Source organism: Symphalangus syndactylus, chromosome 1 (genome assembly GCF_028878055.3).
Source record: "Symphalangus syndactylus isolate Jambi chromosome 1, NHGRI_mSymSyn1-v2.1_pri, whole genome shotgun sequence".
Lineage (NCBI taxonomy): Eukaryota > Metazoa > Chordata > Mammalia > Primates > Hylobatidae > Symphalangus > Symphalangus syndactylus.
In genome coordinates, this window is record NC_072423.2 from 115,256,069 (window position 1) to 115,282,396 (window position 26,328).

Genomic DNA, 26,328 nt, shown 5'->3' on the forward strand with positions numbered 1-26,328 from the left:
AGCCCCACAAACTTCTTCCTCTCAGTGTCATTTAATCTGGATCTCGATGGGATAACTGGAACTGCCAGAACCAACCTGAAACCAGGACAGACCCAAGACATGGAGAGCAGGAAACAGAAGAGATGGAAAGAACATCCTTGGTGAGGTCCATAAGTAACTGAATTAACTCATCATGGAACCGTGTACCTCCAAGCCTCTTTTTAGATGAGATAAAATATCATTCCTATGAAGTCAGTGGTCCCCGAAGTGTGGACCCCAGACCTTCAGCATTAGCATCACCTGAAAACTTGTTAATAATGCACATTGTTGGACCCCATCCCAGATTTCTTGAATCAGAAACTCTGGGGGTAAGGCCCAGCAGTTGGTATTTTAATAGGGTGATTCTGATATATTAAAGTTGAAGGATCATTGGTTTAACTAGAATTGAGTCTGGGTTTTTTCTATAATTTGCAGTTGAAAGCATCTTCACTGACTTAATAGGAGATTCATTTCTGCAATTACCTGCATCATGAAACTTAGCAAAAAACAACTGAACTACAGAATCAACATGAGCAAGGTCACACCAAAACATGCATCTGTAAAGAATGTACAGAACGGTCATCAGCATCCAGCAGTGGGGGCCCACATAGAAAGCCTTCAAACAGGCTGAAGAAAGGGGATTTTGGATTTGGGGAAGCCTTGTCAGTATACTGCGAGACCCAGGGGTAAAGATATGCTGTGTTCCAGCTCCTTCCCCTGGAAGCCTCAGGCAGTTAACTCTACACTGCACAAGCTCCAGCCAAGGAGGCAAGAGGAGGGTGTTGTGCTATTCCAGCTTTCCTCTGAATGCTCAGCTTTCAAGCTTCCTCATTCCCTCTTGGGTTTCACTAACCTTTGAGGGCCCTCTCAATCTGCAGTAAGGCAAAACAGGAAGAACAACTGGCTGGGCTTCCAAAACCCCATTTGGCAATTTGGACCTTGGAATGCATTTTCCCTAAGATGAATGCTGTCTTGGCAGAAAGAGATCCTTAAATTAATTTAATCCACATTGTGCCTAAAGTAAGATTGGAAAAAGATGCCATTTTGCTGCATTGTGACTAGCCGTAATACTTTTTTTATGTGAGACCATGCCTGGTTCTAACCTGCAAGCCCAGAATGTACCCTTCAATTAACAAACGGGTATACAGAGAGACAATTTACACAGAGTTAGACAGCTGGGGTTCTGTCTAGACATTCACTAAAAGTTTTCAAGTCCTAGAGAAGACCTGAAAGACTGAAGGTTCAACTTCATACTATCCCAAATGGTAGAGATCTCACATCAAGAGATGGAGAGTATTTCCCTCCCCCGCCTTGAATCAGAACTGGCTTTGTGACTTTCTTTAATTAACAGAAAGCAGAAGAAACAATGTTCTGAGATTTCTGAGTCAAAGGCTTAAGAAGACTGGTAGCTTCCACTTCCTATCTCTTGCTGTAAGGAAGTCTGAACTAGACTACTGAATGATTAGAGGCTACAGGGAGAGGGGCCTGGAGGGTGAGAGGTCATCTTGGATGTTCCAGTTCAACTGTGCTACCAGCTGAACAAAGTTAAATAGGAGACCCCAGCCAATGCCATACAGAGCAGAAGAATTGGCCTGCTGAACCCTGACCTAAATCCTGACCCACAGCATGAAGCATGATGATAAATAAGAAATCACTGTTGTTTTAAACTACAAAGTTTTAGGGTGGTTTGTCATGCAGCAATAGATAAATGACATACCCTGAGGTTATCCAAAGAAGTCTTAGGATTACTAGAACTAAGAATAGGGTATAATCATACTCATAAATTCGGACCATGTTGACTTCATATGCAGTAGGTTTGTCAGAAGGACACTAAAAACAAAGGCAAATTCTGCTAAAGAAATAGAGCCCTACAGAGTCTAGAAGATACCTGGGAAGGAAAGGTAAGCATATGTAGCTTCTGCCTACCTTCCACTGCAAGCATGGGGGAAGGGCCACGTTTCCCAGGGAAGTCTTGGCTACTAATGAGGACATGGCTCTAACAGGGCTAAGACCTCTGCTGAGGTCTGTCAAAGCCTGGGAGATAGCAGATATTCATCACGAATAGGGAGGGCTCTGGGTCACTGATGTTTTATAAATATTAGCACATAACCAGCAGAAATGAGTGTTTATGTCCATCAAAGACATGTACAAGAGTGTTCACAGCAGCTTCATGCATAAATAGCAAAAAACTAGAAACCACCAAATCTCCATCAACATGAGATGGAGAAATAAATTGTGCTATATCCATACAATGGAATTCCACTTAGCAATACAAATCAATGAACTACCAATACAGGTAACAGCACGGATGAAGCTCAAAAACGTATGTAATAAGACCTGAAAGAGTCTATACTGTATGTTTCTATTTATATGAAGTTCCAAAACCAGCAAAATGAATTTCTGGCAAAAGAAGTTGGAATAATGATTGCCTTTGTGGGAGTGGGGTCTTGAGTGGGAAGAGACGAGAAGGAACTTTCTGGAGTTTGGGAAGTGTTCTACGTCTTGATCTGGGTGGTGGTTACAGGGGTATATGCATATGTGAAAACTCGTTCAGATGTACACTTAAGATTAGTATCTTTTGGCCAGGCGCGGTGGCTCACGCCTGTAATCCCAGCACTTTGGGAGGCCGAGGCGGGCGGATCACGAGGTCAGGAGATTGAGACCATCCTGGCTAACACGGTGAAACCCCGTCTCTACTAAAAATACAAAAAATTAGCCCGGCGAGGTGGCAGGCGCCTGTAGTCCCAGCTACGCGGGAGGCTGAGGCAGGAGAATGGCGTGAACCCCGGGGGGCGGAGCCTGCAGTGAGCCGAGATCGCGCCACTGCACTCCAGCCTGGGTGAAAGAGCGAGACTCCGTCTCAAAAAAAAAAAAAAAAAAAAAAAAAAAAAAAAAAAAAAAAAAAAGATTAGTATCTTTTACTCTATGAGTTATTTCTCAATAAAAAGGTAAAATTAAAAATACTAATGATTAGAAATTAGCTTCTCTAGAATGAAATTAATGAGTCAGCTTAGAGAGGGACTTAACTCTTTCCAACTAAAAGTGTGTTATATAATCATTTCCTCTGATCAGTGTATTAAAGAACTTCTTAAAGGCTTGTTTCCAATGGTGAACAATTTGATGTTGTATTCATTAACCTCATAAGCTAACCCTCTAGGGAAAAATTGTCCCCACTGAAGACCTGAAGCCCAAAATAACCTCAGAGAGCCAGTGACTGAGCAAAGAATGGAATGTATAAAACCTGGTCCTTGCTCTGCTGTCTCAGAACTAAATGACAGGCCCTAAAAACTCATCTTCATAATGGTATGAGCTGGGCATAACATGGGGGGAAAAACAACTTTGCTCCTCTGGCTTTCTGCATTTGACTCCAAGGTAGCTGAGATTTCTGCAGTAAAAACAGACTGTATTTAGCATCTCACCTGGGATGCCACAAGGATCACAGAGAAGCCAGAGGGAGGCCAGTGTGATTCAAACAGCCCAGAGGAGGAGAGAGCATTATCGGAAACATGACATCGTGTGTTCTAGATGGTTAAAGATGTTAATTCCAATAAAAGCCAACAATGTGGGTTCTATTAGAACAAGCAAGCTGCACTTTACAGGGACTTTTTTTTTTTTTTTTTTGAGGTGGAGTCTCACTCTGTCACCCAGGCTGGAGTGCAGTGGTGTGATCTCGGCTCACTGCAACCTCCGCCTCCAGGGTTCAAACAATTCTCCTGCCTTGGCCTCTCAAGTAGCTGGGACTACAGGCATGCACCACCACACCCGGAAAATTTCTGTATTTTTAGTAGAGACGAGGTTTCACCATATTGGCCAGGCTGGTCTCAAACTCCTGACCTCGTGATCCACCCGCCTCCGCCTCCCAAAGTGCTGGGATTACAGGCATGAGCCACTGTGCCCAGCCGTAACCACGAATCAAGATAAGAAACACTGTCTTCAATTATTAATTTCTTTTTTCTCTGAAAACCTCCTCCTCCACCTGAGATGCTGCTCTCTTCTTTGGCTGGCCTACTCACCATGTCCATGATCAAATGTCCACAAAGAAAACACCTGTCAGCCGACTGCTGGAAACCAGAGTACTGCAGAAGAAAAAGAAAAGAAAGTTAAACCCAGACTGGTAAGATGAATCAGCCACTTCCCCACCAGCCAAGAGGATTATAAGGAATTTCTCAGAAAGATGTGTCACACTCTGTGCAGAATTCTGTCATCTCCAAGTACAACACAGCTGTGAGCTGAGTCATAGAATATGCTCTGCCACAAAAGCCATCACAAATACTAGTACCACTCACTCTAACAATGATTGTGTCTGGGCACCCACAGCATGGCAGGCTCTATGTAAGGGACAGTATATAGGGATGCTTTAATCCCATCTCAGTGGTTCTCAAAGAGCAGTTCCCTGGCATCACTTGAAAGCTTGTAAAAAATGCAAATCCTTGGGCTCCACTCCAGACCTACTGATTTGGGAACTCAGGGAGTGGGTTCTGGCAATCTGTGTTTTCACAAGCCTTTCAGGGGATTCTGAAACCACCACTCTAATGCTTACGACAATTCTGAAAGGTCTACATTATTACCCGGAATCCTCAAATAGAAGCAGAGGGCAGCTCAGGAGGTTAAGTGAACCTTTAAAGGTCACACAGCCAACAAAGGGTAAGGATAGGAATCAAATTCAACTCCGGTTCTGGTTAAAAAGCTAATGCCTTTTATAGTTAGCTTCAAAGAAACTTGATAAATATCTGCTTTACCTTACCTTATCTTACCTAAACACATACACACACAGAGTCTTGAAAGACACGAGGTGCTCTCTTCAAAAAACATACTAGATGCTACACACTAGACTAGAAGTTTGGGTATTACAAACACAACTTAACTGGGGGAAACCTTATGAAAGGAAGGTGTGAAAAACAAAAAAGGGAAACTTTCTGCAACCTACACCGTGTGGTGGAGGTTTCTGTTATTTGGCACCTACGCCCCATTCTGGGGGTAATAGTTCTTTATTTTCATTTGAGATCCAGCCCCCAGCTCCACACCACATGGCTCCCATCACCATGTGGGCTGGCTCCATGCCAGAGCCCAAGCAGGACATTGACAGATCTGGCCCATCAGAGCCTTGCATTCCTCCAGCACTGATAGTTTTTCCAGGGGTGGGCATGTGGCCCAGTAAGAGCCAAGGAGACTCCAGGAGACATCTGTGGAGGATTCCGAAGGCGGGACTGGCACTCTTGCCCATCGGATGTGAAACTGAGAGAATGTAAACTCTGGGGTCCTGCCAACATCTGGCCATCACACAGGACCTGAGACTGAAGCTAACACTGATATACAGGGCCAAAAACTGCGGAGAAAATGACTCCTGAGGCACCGCTGGAATAATTTCCTTTTTACTTAAGCCCGTTTGGGTTTGCTTGTCTGTTTCTGGCCAACAGAAGTCATAATGAATCAACTTTTCAGTGAAAACCAAATAGAGCTTTTCTCCAAGGGAAGGCAGGGAGAAGCTGGCCCTGAGCCCATCTCTGCATCTCACATTCCTCATCCCTGAGATGACAGGGTCATTTCAACCACCATCTACCAAGCACCCACTCTGCATGGCATCGTGTTAGAATCTGCAGGTGTGAAGGTGAAGATGCATGTTCTTTCCACCCTGGAAGCTCTCAGTCAATGGAGGAGAGACTTGTAAACAGACATACTGCTCAGGGCTAACAGCCCACAGCCCTGCCAGGGCAGGCCCCGGGCATGGTGGCAGCACAGAGGAGCTCCTCCACTGTGGGTGCAGGAGGGACAGGAAAGCTGTTGGGGGGATCTGGGAAAATAAAGGGGCAAGACGTTGCAAGCAGGGGAAATGGCCCAAGCAAAGGCATGAAGGCATGAGGTTGCACACGTGTGGGCAGCTGGGGATTCCAGACCTCAGAGAGCTTCTGAGTGTGCTTTGTACCCTGCACATGCTGGGACCAAGCAGGCCAGGTTTATGCCCTATAAGGGCCTCTTGATGCGGGTGTGTGGCGGCCATTAAGCTAGCCTGGCTGAGCCGTGCCGGAGGTGTGAACGGAGGTAGAATTGTGGAAGGCATGGCAGCACAGAGTTCAACGCCTGACTGCATTCAAGGAGGCGGGGTCGAGGACAAACCTAGGAGGCAATTCTCACAGATCAGGACCCAAGGCAAGGTAAGATTTTTCTGCTTCACCGAAGTATGGTGAGGGGCTGGTATGTGCGGGGCTGGGACACAGCCCAGGGGCCAGTGGGATGCCAGCAGCTGGCCTCAGAGGTGCGACAGGGCTAGAGCTCAGGTCTGGGAGCCACTGGCACATGGATGGACTTCCAGTCCATGGGAGAAGCTAGATTCCCAGAGAGAGTGGGATGAGAAGAAGAGAGCCCAGGTCCCAGTCCAGAGGTCTTAGAGCAGGAGTCCAGGGTGGTGGAAGAGGCAGAACTGCAGACAGCAGCAAGAGGATAGACAAGTGACCCCACAGTTCCTTCAAAGTACAAGGCTGTGTGGTTTGCCATTGGCCTCAGGAACACGGCCACCCCCATACACCTACAGAAGGAAAAGCAGGGCCCCTCTCTCCAGCAGTGCAGCTTCCCCACGCGCTGGCCCAGGTCCCCCCAGGCCCCTGCCCCCGACTCTGGCCAGGACATGCAAGGGGAGGCTTCGGTGACACACTCACCAGGAAGTCTTCTTCACAAAACACTTTGCCGTTGACAAAATAAAAGGCTTTTCCTCTCAGCTTCCGGCCTAAGGAAAAAAACACAAAGACAGGGTAAAAAAGAAAAATTTTAATAGGCAGTGGGAAAAGTGAAAAGTGAAAAGCAAAATCTTTAGGCAGAAATAAACACATAAAAACCACCAACTGTCAATGACACTTTCCAGTTCCTAAAAGATGCCGTGGCCCTCGGCGAGAGGCAGGCAGGCTGAGGCCGGGAGGAACGGTGCCCTGGCAGGTGCTATTTGGCAAAAAGACTCAAGGGCTGACTTGGAAGTCATCCTACGCTCACCTTCCAGCACCTCCTATCTGCTTGGAAAGACGCCAGCAAAGCATTTGGTGGCAGGACAGCAGAGGCAACACAAGGGGGCGTCTGGGCAACAGTCTCTTGTGAAGATGCAGTTTCCCACAGGCATTTATGACAGTCACCTTGGACATGTGCTCCAGGACCATTGTGACTGCTTATCAGGAGAGTGCTATACATTGGTTAACTATTATTTTCCTATCCATTTCTCGCCTAAACTGTAGAAAACATACATTGTTGGAAGGATATTTTTGTTTTCTCTTGACCTAAAACGAGCAGGTAGGAGTGGGAAAAGTTCAAAGCACCCTGATTCCTTGGATGGAACTCTTGCTTCCATAGGGCTAACTAACCCAGGCAAACATCCTTTATCAGTCCCTCTCATCTCTTATGGAAAACACAATGGGGCTGTGAGCTCAAGGTCGGCAGAGGGATCATTAGGGTGTCCCGGGATCCCCTACTTGGCAGTATTCACAGATCTGAGGGCATTTCCAGTGCCAGGCTCAACACATACTCAACAGGCAATGTGGGGGTTTCAGAAACTGAATGAACTCTCTGCCAAAAGTTAAACCAAGCCCTTTGGGGCCAGCTCACAAAATGAAAGTAAAATCATCAATGTCACAAACAGTGCCCGAGATACAGAGAAACCCGCCAGACAAACACTGGCTGCCCTCGCCTGGTGACACCCACAGGAGGCAAAGCAGTGCAACGCAGATAGCGACAAGACTATCAAAGAACATTCGTCAGACCTCAGAGAGGACCCTGAAAGCATCAACGCAGTGGAAAAGGCATAAAAAAGGAAGTAACTTTAACTACAAATACAAAAACCTCCAGATGGATGAAAGCCCTAAGTATAAAAAACAGAAACTAGTATAAGAAACTACAGGCTGGGCGTGGTGGCTCACACCTGTAATCCCAGCACTTTGGGAGGCCAAGGTGGGTGGATCACAAGCTCAGGAGATGGAGACCATCCTGACCAACAAGATGAAACCCCGTCTCTACTAAAAATACAAAAATTAGCTGGGTGTGGTGGTGCGTCCCTGTAATCCTAGCTACTTGGGAGGCTGAGGCAGGAGAATCGCCTGAACCCGGGAGATGGAGGTTGCAGTGAGCCGAGATCACTCCACTGCACTCCAGCCTGGTAACAGAGCAAGACTGCGTCTCAAAAAAAAAAGAAAAAAAGAAACTACAAGCTTTTTAATTCTCTATTTTGTGATATTTTATTTATTTTTACTATAAGAAAAGAAAGTCTGACTTTGGCATGGAGAAGGATTTTGTAGGTAAGATATAAAAAGCACACCGCATGAAGGTTGACTGATCAATAGACATCAAAAATGTAAACTTCTGTACAAGAAAAAAGAGCATAAGCAAGGTTTAAAAGATGCAACTGCTGAAGAAAATCCAGCCTGCTTCCCAGCAGGGAGGCACTGGCGAGGGTCCCAGGACAGGGCTTGAGGCCGCATGGAGAGCAGTAGAGACAGAGCAGGCAGAAGTGCTCAGCTGTCCTGGCTGCAGGTGAGACGTGGAGGCGGGAACAGAGGTGCTGAAGAGCCAAGAGGCTAAGGCTAGGAAAGAAATGAGGAAGACTCTCGGCTGACCACCCACTTTCATGCCTCTGTGCTTCGCTTAACTGGATGGCCCTTTCCTTCAGGCCTGGCCAGACCCTTCTGATATAGTTCGGATATTTGTCCCCACCCAAATCTCATGTTGAAATGTAATCTCCAATGCTGAATGTGGGGCCTGGTGGGAGGTGACAGGATCATGGAGTGGTTTCTCATGGGTTAGCACCAACTCCCTTGGTGCTGTCGTGGTGATAGTGAATTCTTGTGAGAGCTGGTTGTTTAAAAGTGCGGCACCTCCCACTCTCCCTCTCTTCCTCCGGTTCCAGCCACATGAAGTGCTTGCTCCTCCTTTGCCTTCCGCCATGATTGTAAGTTTCCTGAGGCCTCCCCAGAAGCCAAGCAGATGCCAGCATATGCTTCCTATGCAGCCTGCAGAACCGTGAGCCTCTTTTCTTTATAAATTACCCAGTCTCGGGCATTTCCCTATAGCAATGCAAGAATGGACTAATACATCTTCTTTGCTGTGGTGCTCGTTGCTACCAGATCTAGTGTTGTCTGAATGTTTCCCCAGCCCTCCTGTTGGTTCCTGTAGGACTTTTTAATACTCTGAGTATATGCTACATTCCTTGAAGATATAGCTAAGTCAGCTTCATACTTGGAGGCGAGGGCTTGGCAATACTCTAACAGAGTGCAGTACATGTTGAGTTAAAGAAAAAAGGAAGAGTAAGCCATGGATCGGAAGATGGCCAAAGCACATATAAAATGCTATTAGTATCTGGCCGGGCACAGTTGTTCACGCCTGTAATCCCAGCATTTTGGGAGGCTGACACGGGAGGATCACTTGAGGTCAGGAGTTTGGGACCAGCCTGGCCAACATGGTGAAACCTCATCTCTACAAAAGGTACAAAAATTGGCCGGGCGCGGTGGCTCAAGCCTGTAGTCCCAGCACTTTGGGAGGCTGAGGTAGGTGGATCACCTGAGGTCAGGAGTTCGAGATCAGCCTGGCCAATATGGTCTCTACTAAAAATACAAAAAAGTTAGCTGGGCATGGTGGCGTGCACCTATAATCCCAGCTACTCGGGAGGCTGAGGCAGGAGAATCGCCTGCACCTAGGAGGCAGAGGTTGCAGTGAGCCGAGATCGTGCCACTGCACTCCAGCCTGGGTGAGAGAGGGAGATTCTGTCTCAAAAAAAAAAAAAAAAAAAAATTAGCCAGGCATGGTGCCACACACTACTTGGGAGTTTGAGGCAGGAGAATCACTTGAACCCGGGAGGTGGAGATTGCAGTGAGTCAAGACTGGGCAACAGAGCAAGACTCTGTCTCAAAAATAAATAAATAAAATAAATCAAAATAGTATTAGTACCTAAGACACAGAGAACACCAATTAATCAATAAGAAAAAGATAAATAATCCAATGGGGAAATGAGCAAAGGGCAGGAAGAGAAAGTGCATAGAATAGAAAACCTGTTATACCTTAGGCAGTAACCAGGATTATTAATCATAACCCCAATATCTATAATAAAAAGATGTTCTATCCTATCAACGATCAGGATAATGCAAACTAAAACCACAATGAGATTCTATCTCGCTTTCATAGATTGGCAAAAATTACTAAATCTAATAGCATGTCTTGGAAGGTGTGGGACAAGAGGAGCCCTTTCACACTGGTGGGAGTATCATCAACTGGGATGACTACTTGGGAACAATTTGTCAAGGGCCAATAGATCTGAAAATACACATAATCCACAACACACTTCTAAGGTTGCCCCTTGAGAAGATTACCCAAATATGCATGAGGACAGACATGTATGGATGTTCACGGCAACGCCGTTATGGAAAAACTAGAAGCATCTTCAGTGTTCACTAGATATGAGAATTGATAAATAGACGAAGAAACTGGAGCTGTATTTACTGGATGTGACACCAGACAGCAGTCAAAATGAAAGGGCTAGATCTATGCATATCATTATTAATTGAACTGAATACCAGTGCAAATAAGGCAAAATGCCTGAAGATATACCAATGATCATATATGTGTTAGTTTGAGAGTGCGCACACACACATACACAAACTAGCACTGTTTTTTTTTTTTTTGAGACGGAGTCTCGCTGTGTCATCTAGGCTGGAGTGCAGTGGCACGATCTTGGTTCAATGCAACCTCTGCCTCCCAGGTTCAAGTGATTCTCCTGCCTCAGCCTCCCAAGCAACTGAGATTACAGGCACTCACCACCACACTCAGCTAATTTTTGTATTTTTAGTAGAGATGCGGTTTTACCATCTCTAAAGAGATGGTGGCCAGGCTGGTCTCGAACTCCTGACCTCAGGTGATCCACCCACCTTGGCCTCCCAAAGTGCTGCGATTACAGGTATAAGCCACCATGCCCAGCCACAAACTAGTACTGTAAATTAGTACTGTATGTTTTTTTTTTTTTTTTGAGACGGAGTCTCGCTCTGTTGCCCAGGCTGGAGTGCAGTGGCACAATCTCGGCTCACTGCAAGCTCCGCCTCCCGGGTTCACGCCATTCTCCTGCCTCAGCCTCTCACAATCTCGGCTCACTGCAAGCTCCGCCTCCCGGGTTCACGCCATTCTCCTGCCTCAGCCTCTCACAATCTCGGCTCACTGCAAGCTCCGCCTCCCGGGTTCACGCCATTCTCCTGCCTCAGCCTCTCCGAGTAGCTGGGACTACAAGCGCCCGCCACCACGCCCGGCTAATTTTTTTTTTGTATTTTTAGTAGAGATGGGGTTTCACCGTGGTCTCGATCTCCTGACCTTGTGATCCGCCCGCCTCGGCCTCCCAAAGTGCTGGGATTACAAGCGTGAGCCACCGCGCCCGGCCGAGTACTGTATGTTTTTTATTGATAGTAGCATATATGGTAACAGTAGGAAAATTTCAATTCATAATGGCAGCTGCCCTAGGGAAGGGAGATGGGAAAAGGAATCAAGATGATTCCAATTTTTATATAATATTTTATTTCCTTTACAAAAATACAGAATAAAAGCTACAATGTAAAAATGTCTGTGCATTCTGGGTGATAGGTAAATAAGGATTATTTCCTATAGTACTTTCCAGTAGGTTTTAAAATACACACACAATGTTTATACATTTAATTTCCTTTATAAAAAATATCAAACCAAAACTATAATGTAAAAATGTCTGTGCATTCTGGGTGATAGGTAAATAAGGATTATTTCCTATAGTACCTTCCAGTAGGTTTTACACACACACACACACACACACACACACACACACACACACACACACACTTAGGTGAAACACCGTAAACCAAAAGGCAATAACAAACTAGAGCAAACATCTATACTGTATGACAGAAAAGGATTTAACTCTAATACGAAAATAACTCAAGTAACATTCCTATATAAAAAATGGGTAAAGAATAGGCAGACAAACCACGAAATAAGTACAAATGATCAATAACTATAAAATAAAATCTTTAGCTTTCCTCATGATTTAAAAAATATTGCTGCCAGGCACAGTGGCTCACACCTGTAATTCCAACACTTTGGGAGGCCAAGGCGGGAGGATCACTTGAACCCAGGAGCTCAAGACCAGCCTAGGCAACACAGCAAGATCCCATCTCTACAAATAATAAAAAAATTAGCTAGGTGTAGTGGGACATGCCTGTAGTTCCAGCTACTTAGGAGGCTGAGCTAGGAGGATCACTTGTGCCTAGAGGTTGAGACTGCAGTGAGCTGAGATCACGTCTGTGCACTCCAGCCTGGGCGACAGAGTGAGACTCTGTCTCTCCAAAAACAAACAACAACAACAAAAAACCCTATGCTTTACCTATCAGAGTAGCAAAGCTTAAAAAGAATGATAACCCCAGTGTTAGTAATGACACAGACAAACAGATACTTGTTCACACTCTGCAAGGGATAGCAGAAGCTGAAACAAGTTCTTAAGAGAGAAATTTGGCATTAAATGTCAGTGGAATTTAGAAAGTTCAGACATTTTCTCCCCAAAAATTCTATTTCAGGAATTTATCCTAGTTCCGGAAATCGTCATCTCAGCTTTATTTATAATAGCTTGCTAAAAATGAGCATCAAATATCCAATTCCTATTAAATGATGACCCATATACATGTTGGAATATTATGCAGCCATAAAAAGATTGTGTTTTAAAAAATATATTTATTGACAGGGAAAACTACTTAAAATATTTTAAAGGAAGTATACAAGTATGTGGGTTACAGTTATGAACACACTCACATATATGATGACAAAATTATGTGTACACTCATATACATAAGATGTACACCAAATCTTAAGTCATTATCTTTGAGTGTAAGAAATAGGTAATTTTCAATTACCGTTTTTTCCTGCAATAATTATGCATTATTTTTATAACCTGAAACAAAGTTTAATGGAGTAGGGGAATGTGGGTGGGGGTACGTGGAAGGGACAATAGGACTTACACAGAAGGCCACAACTCTTCAGGTCTCCAAAGCTGCTCTCTTGTCCTCCCCTCAGTTACTGTTGCCCTCTCTTCTAGAAGATCCCCATCCTTGAACGTTCGCAGTATTTTCTGACTCTGCTAAACTAGGGTACCAAGAATGTCTACCTACAGCTGGGTGATCTCAGGGATCATCAGCAGAACACCCTTGACAGCCATGGAAATTAATTTCAGTTACTTAAACTTTCCTCTCTATAAAGGGACTCCAGAGAACTCGAAGTTTTAGAAAAGAAAATGAGAACTAACTAGAGTATCTTTCCCATGTTTTTCCCAAATCGGACACCTACCTGGGTGACAGCTAATCTGCTGCCCTCTGTCCCTCCCCAGGAACAAGGTGACGAGGAACACAAACAGCCCACCTGGCCAGGCGTGGTGGCTCACGCCTGTGATCCCAGCACTCTGGGCAGCTGAGGAGGTTGGACCACTTGAGGTCACGAGTTCGAGACCAGCCTGGCCAACATGGCGAAACCCCATCTCCACTAAAAATACAAAAATTAGCTTGGCGTGGTGGCACGCGCCTATAATCCTAGCTACTTGGGAGGCCGAGGTAGGAGAATCGCTTGAACCTGGGAGGCGGAGGCTGCAGTAAGCTAAGATGGCGCCATTGCACTCCAGCCTGTATGGCAGAGCGAGACTCCGTCTTGGGGAAAAAAAAAAAAAAAGACAGCCCACCTAAGAGGAGCTGCTCAACCAGAAAGCAAAACTATTCACACACTGATCACAAAGTCCAAATCTTTACTTGTAGAGCTCCCCAGTTTCGCCTCTTCCTTCTCGGAATTCCCGCAGGGTAAACTCATTCCTCAAGAGAGGAAAGGAGGTGGGGCTGCAGTTGCGGATGGGGCCCCTAGAGGGAGCTAGGAGGCCACCAGGAAACGGCGCAGGACTTCCAGAGCTTGGGCTTCTGATCCAATGTATGGAGAACACAGCAAACAGCACTCTGGTTCCAGGAATGGGGTTAGCAAGTTCTAAGGAATCTGAGCTGGAAATCAACGTTTCTATTCCAAAAATCACAGAGGAAGATCATTGAACATGCAGAAGCACTGAACCCTCTAGTGTTAAGAAACAAATTAAACAAGAGCTTTTTCACCCAGGAGATCAACAAAGATTTTTTAAGTGTTTGTGACTGTTGTCACTGCATATTTTCATAAGCTACTGCTGAGAGTGTAAGATGATAAACTCTCCCTTGAAGGGAAACTTTAAAATGTTTATCTCTGACTCAGTGAGGTTATCTGAGACTTAGCTTTGGGAAAGAATTTTAAAAAGTAAATAAATATTTACTTAGATCCAAGCTGGCAGCCTTAGAGGAATGGTTATATAAACCAGAGTACATATAAATGATGAAATGTTACATAGCTATTTAAAATGTCATTTAAATAGTGTTTTAGTGATATTGGAAAATGCTTATACTACAGAAGAATAGCGCATATATATATATGTTTGGGGTTTTTTTGAGATGGAGCCTGACTCTGTCACCCAGGCTGGAGTGCAGTGATGCAATCTGCAGCCTCAGCCTCCCAGGCTCAAGGAATCCTCCCACCTCAGCCAGCCTCCTGAGTAGATAGGGCTACAGGTATGCACCACCACAACTGCCTAATTTTTGTATTTTTTGTAGAGACAGTGTTTCGCCATGTTGTCTAAGGCTGGTCAACAACTCCTGAGCTCAAGTGATCAGCCCATCTCAGGATTACAGGTGTGAACTACTGCACCCAGACTGAAAATATATTGACAAGTGGAAAAAGCAAACTTGACAAGTGTATTTATAGTACAATTCCATTTCAGTAATTTGCAGATACCAGTGATATACAAAAGGGAAAAAAACAAACAGTGGTTAACACTGGTAGAACAGTGAAACATCATTTTCTACTTTATATACTTTAATATTTTAAATTTTCTTTCTAGTATTAGGTACAGTGATGGATGGTATTAGAGAGAAATTTCACTTCATATATTTCTATATTAAATTTTTCTAGAAATATGTGTAATATGAAAAACAATACTTTGAATTTTAAAAGAAAACTCTTATGTTATAATGTGAAAAGTAAAAAAGCAAGATTTAAAAATTGTGCATCTCAACTATATAAAGAAATTCAAAGAAAAAAAGACTGGAAAGGAAATCTGCCCATGAGTGGCAATGCCTCTGAGTGGACATATTTAGAATCTGCATGGTAAGGCCAGGCACAGTGGCTCATGCCTATAATCCCAGCACTTTGCGAGGCCAAGGCGGGCAGATCACCTGAAGTCGGGAGTTCAAGACCAGTCTGACCAACATGGAAAAGCCCCCTCTCTACTAAAAATACAAAATTAGCCAGGCATTGTGGCGCATGCCTGTAGTCCCAGCTACTCAGGAGGCTGAGGCAGGAGAATCACTTGAACCCAAGGGGTGGGGGTTGCGGTGAGCTGAGATCACGCCATTGCACTCCAGCCTGGGCAACATGAGCAAAACTCAGTCTCCAAAAAAAAAAAAAGAATCTGCATGGTGGAGGGGATGGTTTATTTCCTAGTTGGTTGCTTCTATATACTTTCCTACACCTTCCCAAACATTTACCAATGAGCAGGTGTTGCTCTGATCATCATTTAAAAAATTGTCCAGCTGGCTAGATAAGTCCTCTTGCTGCCAGTTCCCACAGCTGAGAATTCCCATGTCCAGATACAGGAGGCCAGTACAGGGGGTTGGGGGACTACGTCTGATTTTCCTTTATTCCAAATTTTAAAAAACTGAGACTCTCCCACTGACCTAAGAGGGTGGGGCTTAGTTTGCTCTGAAGAACTCACACTTCATTTTTCACTTTGGTTTTGAAAGACCACCAGAGTTTAGAAACTGGTTAGTGTTATCAAAATATATTTGTTTGTATTCTGAGTGGCAGAAAAGCCTAATATCTACTGATTGTCTTCTGTGGTCTAAGTACTATGTTTAGGGCTTTCACATATATTTTTAAATGCTTGAAAACTTTGCCACACAGGTTACTGCATCACCCCACCTTCTGACCCTGTACTGCCACATGCCTTTTACGGAAGAAACTCACAAAGTCATTTCCTACTCAAAGCCATCACCTACTCCAGGTTTCAGCAAGCGTGGAAAGGGTTCAGCAAAGAGTGAGGCAGAAATAAAACACATCACATGTCAATGTCATGGAGCAATACAAGGATACAGGAATTGATTATTTTGGGGAATCACTTGAAATCACACCCAAGGATTACTCCTAACTTTCTGGAGTAAAAACATGATACTTATGAATTACACATTATCGTTTTCATCTCATAAGTGAGGAAATTGAGGCTTACCCAGGTAGCAAGTGGACAGGATGGGAACCCAGATTTGTCTGACTGAAGACTGTGCTTTTTCCACTGCATCATGAGACCATGCAGCAGTATTTAATGCTTGTTGGATGCACACCTATATGCAAAATCCAGTTTCTCTCTTCTGCCAGGAAATGGGGCAGGCCTTTCTTTCTTTTTCCTTTTTTTTTTTTTTTTTTTTTTTTGAGACAGGGTCTTGCTCTGTTGCCCAGGCTGGAGTGCAGTGGTGCAATCATAGCTCACTGCAGCCTCGAACTCCTGGCCTCAGCAATCCTCCCGCCTTGGCCTCCCAAAGCATTGAGATTACAGGTGTGAGTTACCATATCTGGCCGGAAAAGGGAATTTTCATTCAAACACTTTCTAGGTACTGGGTCCTTTACTTGCCTCATGTCTCAATTAAGTGTCATGAACAATTCCGTAAAAACTCCTTGTGATGACAGGCACTTAGATGTAACTTGATAGATAACCTTCCACTTGGAGACAGGCTAAAGTTTGTATCTTTGGAGAAAGGGAGTTGCTGAGAGGAGGCTGAGGCCAGGTAGGAAACAGCAAGCAACCTGGTGCTGAGAAGCAGGGAGGCAGAAAAGGTATTCTCCAGGCTGAATTACCCCAGATTTGGCCAATGAAACAGATGCCAACTAACCTGAAAATTCCTGGAATCACTGCCACTGTCCTGAAAGTTCCAATCAAAAGCAGGATCCAGAATCCTCCTTATTGACATTTAAGCTAGAGCACCCAGCCGCCACTAGGTGGTGCCAAACCACAGCCAGGACAAGGACAGGTTGAAGCAGCACAATTTAAGCCGGCCAGCCCTGGAGGCCTCGTTGAGTCATTTCATTAATCTTGCAATAATGTGCCCTAATGTTTGGGCAGTTGAAACTCAGTTGTCGGCGGAGCACGGTGGCTCACGCCTATAATCCCAGCACTTTGGGAGGCCAAGGTGGGCGGATCATGAAGTCAGGAGACCAAGACCATCCTGGCCAACATGGTGAAACCCCGTCCCTACTAAAAATACAAAAACTAGCTGGGTGTGGTGGCGTGTGCCTGTAATCCCAGCTACTCGGGAAGCTGAGGCAGGAGAATCGCTTGATCCCGGGAGGCGGAGGTTGCAGTGAGCCGAGATTGCACCACTGCACTCCAACCTGGCGACAGAGTGAGACTCCGTCTCAAAAAAAAAAAAAGAAATAAAAAGAAAAAGGAAACTCACTGTATTATGGTCAAGTTACTGATGCTTTTTTTTTTTTCTGATGGAGAAACAAAAGCTAAAGAGGTTAAATTCACCTATGTAGCTAGAAGTTAAATAGAAGAGTTGAGATTGAAACCCAGGTCTCTCTCATGCAAAGTCAACACTCTTTCCACCACACTATACTGTCTCTCTTGTTGTCTATTCCAAAAGGAATATCTCTCAGACTAAGGGGAATGTCTTAGTCATTTTAGGCTGTTAGAACAAAATACCATAAACCAAGTAGCTTAAACAATAGACATTTATTTCTTACAGCTCTGGAGGTTGGAAGTCCAACATCAGGGTGCTAGTAGGGTCGGGTTCTTGGTGAGGATCCAGTTCCTGATTTACAGATGGCTGTCTTCCTGCTGTGTTCTCACATGGTGGAAAGGGAACTAACTACATCTCTGAGCTCTTCTTATAAGGACACTAATCCCATTCAGGAAGTATCCACTCTCATGACTTAATCACCACCCAAAGACTCCACCTCCAAATACCAGCATGTTGGGATTAGCGATTCAACATAAGGATTTGTGAGGGGGCGGTATAAACGTTCAGTCCTTCCAGGGAAGTAGGCGGATTTGCTGGCACTCCCAATTAAACTTCCTTCTGCTCCCTTGAAGAGGCAAATTTCACTGTCCTCACTGACGTGTTATGGCGGCTCATACGTAGAGGTGTAACACTAGGGAGCTGCTGTGGCTTTGGTGGAGCTAATAAGCACAGAGGACAAAATGGAATAGCCAAGGGATAAACACCAAAAACTTAGGTGGTTCTCAAACCTTAGCATGCTTCGGAACTGTCAGGCCTCTGAGCCCAAGCCAAGCTATCGCATCCCCTGTGACTTGCACGTATACGCCCAGATGGCCTGAAGTAACTGAAGAATCACAAAAGAAGTGAAAATGCCCTGCCCCGCCTTAACTGATGACATTCCACCACAAAAGAAGTGTAAATGGCCGGTCCTTGACTTAACTGATGACATTCCACCACAAAAGAAGTGAAAATGGCCGGTCCTTGCCTTAAGTGATGACATTACCTTGTGAAAGTCCCTTTTCCTGGCTCATCCTGGCTCAAAAAGCTCCCCCACTGAGCACCTTGCAACCCCCACTCTGCCCGCCAGAGAACAACTCCCCTTTGACTGTAATTTTCCTTTATCTACCCAAATCCTATAAAATGGCCCTACCCTTATCTCCCTTCACTAACTCTCTTTTCAGACTCAGTCCGCCTGCACCCAGGTGATTAAAAGCTTTATTGCTCACACAAAGCCTGTTTGGTGGTCTCTTCACACGGATGCGAGTGAAAAGAACCACCAGGTGGGTTTGCTGAAACACAGATTGCTGACTTAGTAAGTGTGGGAAGGGGCCCGAGACTCTGCATTTCTAGTTAAGTTCCTGAGTGATGCTGATGGTGCTAGTCCAGGGACCACACTTTGAGAACCACCGAGTCAGACTATGCCTCAGGCTTGTCTCTGAACTGGCACTTCCATTTGATGCTGTTCATCTTGGTCAAAAATGCTAAGACCTAAACCATCCCTGAATAATCAGCATCAAACATAACGCTGGGGATGGGAGTGTCAGCGTTACATCTTTATAATTCTAGTTTCAGAATCGTCCTGCTTCCAGCAGAGGAATTCCCTCCACTAGGAAATAGCTGATGATAGTCACACTAAATATATACTCAAGAGACCATTTTTACAGTTTTAGAATACAGTAGTCAAAATGCTCTTTATTTTCTTTATTTACATCAATCGTTTATAAAATATTGACTGGGAGGCTGAGGCGGGCAGATCACTTGAGGTCAGGAGTTCGACACCAGCTTGGCCAACATGGTGAAATCCCGTCTCTACTAAAAATACAAAAATTAGCCAGGCCTGGTGGCGTGAGCCTGTAATCCCAGCTACTCAGGAGGCTGAGGCAGGAGAATCACTTGAACCCGGGTGGCAGAGGTTGCAGTGAGCTGAGATCGCACCATTGTACTCCAGCCTGGGTGACAGAGTAAGACCTTGTCTTAAAATAAAAATAAAAATAAAAAAAAAATTGACTGATAAATGTGCAGACTCATAGAGAATCCACTCCAAAAAGACACTTCCCGTAGATGTAGTGAATGAATTTTTTTTTTTTTTGAGACAGGGTCTTACTCTGTCACCCAGGCTGGAGTGCAGTGGTGCAGTCTCCTCCTGGGCTACAGCAATCCTCCCACCTCAGCCTTGAGTAGCTGGCAACACATGTGGATGCCACCAGGCCTGGCTAATTTTTTGTGTGTATTTTTAGTAGAGACGGGGTTTCACCATGTTGCCCAGGCTGGTCTCAAACTCCCGGGCTCAAGCTATCCACCTGCCTTGACCCCCAACAGTGCTGGGATTACAGGTGTGAGCCACCACGCAGGCCGAGAATGAGTATTTTATATTTGCCTTCAGGCCATCTTCAGTTGAAAAGAGAAAAATGCATCTGATAAAGCCGGCGTAGTTTAACAAAGGAAACAAGAGTTAAGGACATCACAAAAAGAGGTCAGCCATTTAATCTGACAAAACTAAAAAGTGCAATAATACTCACCACTCTTCCTTCCCTATAAAATAGAAATGAGATATAACCTATTCTGGAAACATAACTGGTCCTTGGCAGTAAGCCTCCACCACAAATTTCAGTTCCAAAATATCTCCCTGAGAAGTAAAAATGCGAGGGTTTCCCAACAATGAGAAGAGTTTTCCGAGAAAAGAAAGTAAAAATCAGCAGTCACTTGGATTGTTTTGATTGTACTGTCCCAGTTAGTGATTTCTATCTGTACTGTCCATGGTGGCTACTAGCCACATGTGGTTATTTATATAAGTTTAAATCAATTAAGATAACATTAAAAATTTAGCGCCAGGACTTGAACAAGTATATCTTGAGTACTTGATGGCCACCTGTGACTAGGGAAGCTATTTAGAATATCTGCATCATCGCACAAAATTCTAACCAATCTACTTCTTCAAATAGCTTTTCTAGAATAGATTCTTTTTTTTTTTTTTTGAGACAGTCTTGCTCCATCGCTCAGGCTGGAGTGCAATGGTGCAATCTTGGCTCACAGCAACCTCCACCTTCTGGACCCAAGCCATCCTCCTGGCTCAGCCTCCTGAGTAGCTGGGACTACAGGCATGCACCATCATTCCCAGGTAATTTTTGTATTTTTAGTAGAGATGGGGTTTCACCATGTTGGCTAGGTTGGTCTTGAATTCCTCACCTCAGGTGATCTGGCTGCCTCAGCCTCCCAAAGTGCTAGGATTACAGGCATAGGCCACAACACCCAGCCCCAGAATAGGTTAACTCTTAAAAGATATTGCTAAAAACAAATCAATTTGGTTTGGCTCAAGTGAAGGAGAGATCCAGCCTTGATTTTGCAGGCTTGCCCAGCCTCAGTAAGCCAAGGAGCACAGCAGAAAGCGGCAAAGTGGAAAAGCACTCAGGCTTGGGGTCCAACCTTGCCTTTGCCCCTTCCCTGAAATGAGACCCTGGCTGTCACCCAAACCCTTCAGGTTCCCTGGTAAGGATAAAAGTGGGATCACAATGGGGAATGCAGCCCAGTGCACCTCATACCAGGTATCTGGTGTGACTGTTGCCAGCATCCCTATCTGACCTTCCGTTTCCTCAAATGACACCCACCAGAGCTAAAAATCACAACCTTCACCCTCTCTCCCTCCTCATCCAAATCCTCTACATCACTCCCTCCTTCTCAGTCTATCTGTGGCAAAGGGCTAGGTATGGGAGGCTTTTGTTTTTAATTTCCATCTGTCAGACTTATTATCTTGCAAAATACAATCATATACAAAAATGAAACATAAAATCCAAGCCCCAACTGTACTTATTATCCAATTCAACTGACACAAAGCCACTCTGTCAAACTCTTAGGAAGGTCTCTAAACGTTCTCATCTCTTTCTCGGCCTTTCCTGGTGCTGGCCAAGGACCATGTTCTGAGCACTGCTGCCTCACGCTCCAATTCTCTTCTCACGTGCCACTCCAAAGTCTTTCTTTGTCTTATAGTTAGTTTTCCATTTCCCCTATTCCAGGCTATTATCGTCTGGATCAGAGATGAGAATACTGCACAGAGAGACAACCCAGAGACGTGCAGAGGGTCTCCTTTAAGTGTTCAGCAGAGCATGGGTCAGCTCTTGCCTGCGAGGAAACTAACCAAAGTCAGAGGACAAACATCTGCGGGATTCGCAAGAACAGTGCCTGGCACCCACAAAAGCTGGAAACAGTGCCTATTCCCACCAGCCCTGAGAATGAGGAATAATAGAGCCCTAGACTGAGCTCTGCTCTGAATTCATCTAATAAATCGTAAAAGCGAGACTAGAAAGAATCACTGTTCCTAAATAATTTAACGGCATCCCAGAACAATGCTCAGAAGATTGAAAGAATACAAAATATCCAAGACTCAATAAGGTAAAGTTTACAATGTCTAGCAGCCAATCAAATATTCCCAGGCATGCAAAGAGGCAGGAAAGCATGACCCACAGGGAAGAGAATAATCAATCTATGGAAATAACCCTGATCAGACATAGATACTAGAATTAGCAGAGAAGGACATTAAAAGCTATTGTTTCTATATTCAATATGTTGGAAATGTTAAGTAGCAACATGGAAAATATTAAAAAGGCTCAAACTGAGCTGCTAGAGATGAAAACCAAAATGTCTGAGATAAAGAATACATTGGCTGGCCGGGCACGGTGGCTCTCACCTGCAATGCCAGCACTTAGGGAGGCCAAGGAAGGCGTATCACTTGAGGACAGGAGTTTGAGATCAGCCTGGCCAACATAGTAAAACTCCACCTCTACTAAAAATACAAAAATTAGCCAGGCATGGTGGTGGCTCATGCCTGTAATCCCAGCTACTTAGGAGGCTGACCCATGAGAATCGCTGGAACCTGGGAGGCGGAGGTTGCAGTGAGCCGAGATCACACCATTGCACTCCAGCCTGGGCAGCAGAGCAAGACTCTGTCTCAAAATAAATAACAGGCCGGGTGCGGTGGCTCACGCCTGTAATCCCAGCACTTTGGGAGGCCGAGGCGGGTGGATCACCTGAGGTCAGGAGTTTGAGACCAGCCTGGCCAACGTGGCAAAACCTTGTCTCTACTAAAAATACAAAAATTAGCCGGGCATGGTGGTGCACGCCTGTAATCCCAGCTACTCGGAAGGCTGAGGGAGGAGAATCGCTTGAACCCGGGAGGTGGAGGTTGCATTGAGCCGAGATCATGCCACTACACTCCAGCCTGCACAATGGGGGCGAGACTCTATCTTAAAAATAAATAAATAAATAACCATCTGATCTTTGACAAACCTGACAAAAACAAGCAATGGAGAAACGATTCCCTACTTAATAAATGGCGCTGGGAAAACTGGCTAGCCATACGTAGAAAGGTGAAACTGGATCCCTTCCTTACACCTTATACAAAAATTAACTCAAGATGGATTAAAGACTTAAATGTAAGACCAAAAACCATAAAAACCCTAGAAGAAAATCTAGGCAGTACCATTCAGGACATAGGCGTGGGCAAGGACTTCACGACTAAAACACCAAAAGCAATGGCAACAAAAGCCAAAATAGACAAATGGGATCTAATTAAACTAAAGAGCTTCTGCACAGCAAAAGAAACTACCATCAGAGTGAACAGGCAACCTACAGAATGGGAGAAAATTTCTACAATCTACCCATCTGATAAAGGGCTAATATCCAGAATCTACAAAGAACTTAAACAAATTTACAAGAAAACAACAACCCCATCAACAAGTGTGCAAAGGATATGAACAGACACTTCTCAAAAGAAGACATTTATGCAGCCAACAGACATATGAAAAAATGCTCATCATCACTGGTCATCAGAGAAATGTAAATCAAAACCCCAATGAGATACCATCTCATGTCAGTTAGAATGGCGATCATTAAAAAGTCAGGAAACAACAGACTCTGGAGAGGATGTTGAGAAATAGGAACGCTTTTACACTGTTGGTGGGAGTGTAAATTAGTTCAACCATTGTGGAAGACAGTGTGGCAATTCCTCAAGGATCTACAACTAGAAATACCATTTGACCCAGCCATCCCATTACTGGGCATATACCCAAAGGATTATAAATCATGCTGCTATAAAGACACATGCACACGTATGTTTATTGCGGCACTATTCACAATAGCAAAGACTTGGAACCAACCCAAATATCCATTAATAATAGATTGGATAAAGAAAATGTGACACATATACACCACGGAATACTATGCAGCCATAAAAAATGATGAGTTCATGTCCTTTTTGGGGACATGGATGAAGCTGGAAACCATCATTCTCAGCAAACTATCACAAAGGACAGAAAACCAAACACTGCATGTTCTCACTCATAAGTGTGAGTTGAACAATCAGAACATGTGGACACAGGGAGGGGACATCACACACACTGGGGCCTGTTGGGGGTAGGGGGCTGGGGGAGGGATAGCATTAGGAGAAATACCTAATGTAAATGATGAGTTGATGGGTGCAGCAAACCAACATGGCACATGTATACCTATGTAACAAAACTGCACATTGTGTACATGTACCCCAGAACTTAAAGTATAATTTTAAAAAAATAATAAATAACAAAAAACTTTTTAAAAATTTTAGAAAAGAGAATACATTGGATGGGATTAATGGCAGATTACACCTTGAAAGAGAAAACATTAGTGAATTTAAAGGTACAGCAATAGAAAATGTCCAAAATGAAATGAGAGGAAAAGAACTTTTTAAATAACGAAATGGGCATAAGTGAGCTGTGGGACAACTTCAAGATGCCTAAGATTGGAGTAATTGGAGTCCCTAGTGGATGGGGAGGAATGTGAAGAAATAGATTTGATGAAGACTGACTACAAACCCACAGATCCAAGAAGCTCAACAAACCCCTAAGCACAAGAAACATGAAAAGCACACCAAGGATATCATAATCAAATTTCTCAAAATCAACGACGAAATCTTAAAGCAGCCAGAACGGGAAAAACATGTTACATACAAAGAATAGAGATATCAGATTTCTCATTTAAAAAAAATAAGTGAGAAAATACTAAAAAAAAAAAAAAAAACTTCAAGGAACTCAAAAAAGTATCAAGCTAGAATTCTGTATCCAGCAATATATATACATATAATTTTTTTTTTTTTTTTTTTTTGAGACAGAGTCTCACTCGGTCACCCAGGCTGGACTGCAGTGGTGCAATCTCGGCTCACTGCAAGCTCTGCCTCCTGCGTTCAAGCCATTCTTTTTTTTTTTTTTTTTTTTTTGAGACGGAGTCTCGCTCTATCACCCACGATGGAGTGCAGTGGCGTGATCTCGGCTCACTGCAAGCTCTGCCTCCCTGGTTCACGCCAGTCTCCTGCCTCAGCCTCCCGAGTAGCTGGGACTACAGGCACCTTCCACCACGCCCGGCTAATTTTTTTTTTTTTACTATTTTTAGTAGAGACGGGTTTCACCATTTTAGCCAGGATGGTCTCGATCTCCTGACCTCATGATCTGCCCGCCTCGGCCTCCCAAAGTGTTGGGATTACAGGCATGAGCCACCGCGCCCAGCCGCGTTCACGCCATTCTGCTGCCTCAGCCTCGCCAGTAGCTGGGACTACAGGCACCTGCCACCACACCCGGCTAATTCTTTGTATTTTTAGTAGAGACGGGGTTTCACCATGTTAGGATGGTCTCGATCTTCTGACCCCATGATCGTCCCGCCTCGGCCTCCCAAAGTGCTGGGATTACAGGCTTGAGCCACCATGCCCAGCCAAAAAAATATATTTTAAAATAAAAAAAGTGAAAGAAAGATAAATTCAGACATACAAAAGTTTAAAGAATTCATCACCAGATCAGCACACGAAAAAGAACAAATGTTAAGAGAAGTCCTTCAAGCAGAAGGAAAAATGGTACCAGATGAAAACCTGAATCTAAACAAAAGGATGAGGAGGAGCAGAAATGGCAAATGTGAGGACAAGTGAGACTTTATTCTTATTAGTTAAATCTCTTTAAAACTTTTAGAAGAAATTATGGACATGAATCTTTGTGACCTTGGGTCAGCCAATGTTTTCCTACAAAAAGCACCAAAACACCGGCAAAAAAAGAAAAAAAGTAGATAAATTATACTGCATCAACATTTAAAACCTTTGTGCTGTAAACGATACCATCAAGAAAATGAAAAGACAGTCCACAGAATGAAAGAAAATATTCGCAAATCCTATATCTGACAGGAGATTTATATGTAAAATATACAAAGAACTATTAAGACTCAATAATAAAAAGACAATCCAAGCAAAAATAAGCAGGGAATTGAGAAGACATTTTTCCAAATAAGACATACCAATGGCCAATAAATGTATGAAAAGATACTCAACATCATTAATCATCAGGAAAATGCAAATCAAAACCACAATGAGATCCAACTTCACACCAAATAGGTTAGAATAAAAAAACTAGTTAAGCCTAAGTGTTGGCAAGGATGTGAAATACTGGGAGTCTCATACATGGCTGGCGGGAATGTAACATGGTAGAGCTTCTTTAAAAAACAGGTCCTCAAAAGGTTAAACATAATTACCACATGACCCAGCAATTTCACTCCTAATATTTACCCAAAAGAACAGAAATGATACGTTCACATAAACACCTGCCTAGGAATGTTCATAGCAACATTATTTATAATAGCCAAAAATAAAAACAAGTGTCTATCAACTGCTGAATGGATAAACAAATATGGTACATCTATACAAGGGAATACTATTCAGCCATAAAAAGGAACG

The 26,328-nt window shown here is 44.0% G+C and overlaps 1 protein-coding gene across 4 annotated transcripts in view; it reads right to left on the reverse strand.

The window, feature by feature from the left end:
- LIMD1 (LIM domain containing 1) overlaps nt 1-26,328 on the reverse strand; it is a 92,024-nt gene that overhangs the window by 9,127 nt on the left and 56,569 nt on the right. For all 4 annotated transcript variants that reach the window (XR_010113959.1, XR_010113958.1, XR_010113960.1 and 1 more), the window contains exons 3-4: nt 6,672-6,739; nt 4,032-4,094 (exon numbers count right to left, since the gene is read on the reverse strand). Coding sequence is in view for 1 of the 4 variants with exons in the window: in XM_055280200.2 (XP_055136175.2) it covers nt 4,032-4,094; nt 6,672-6,739 (131 nt within the window). In the remaining 3 variants the exon portion in view is untranslated. The remainder of the gene's footprint in view (nt 1-4,031; nt 4,095-6,671; nt 6,740-26,328) is intronic.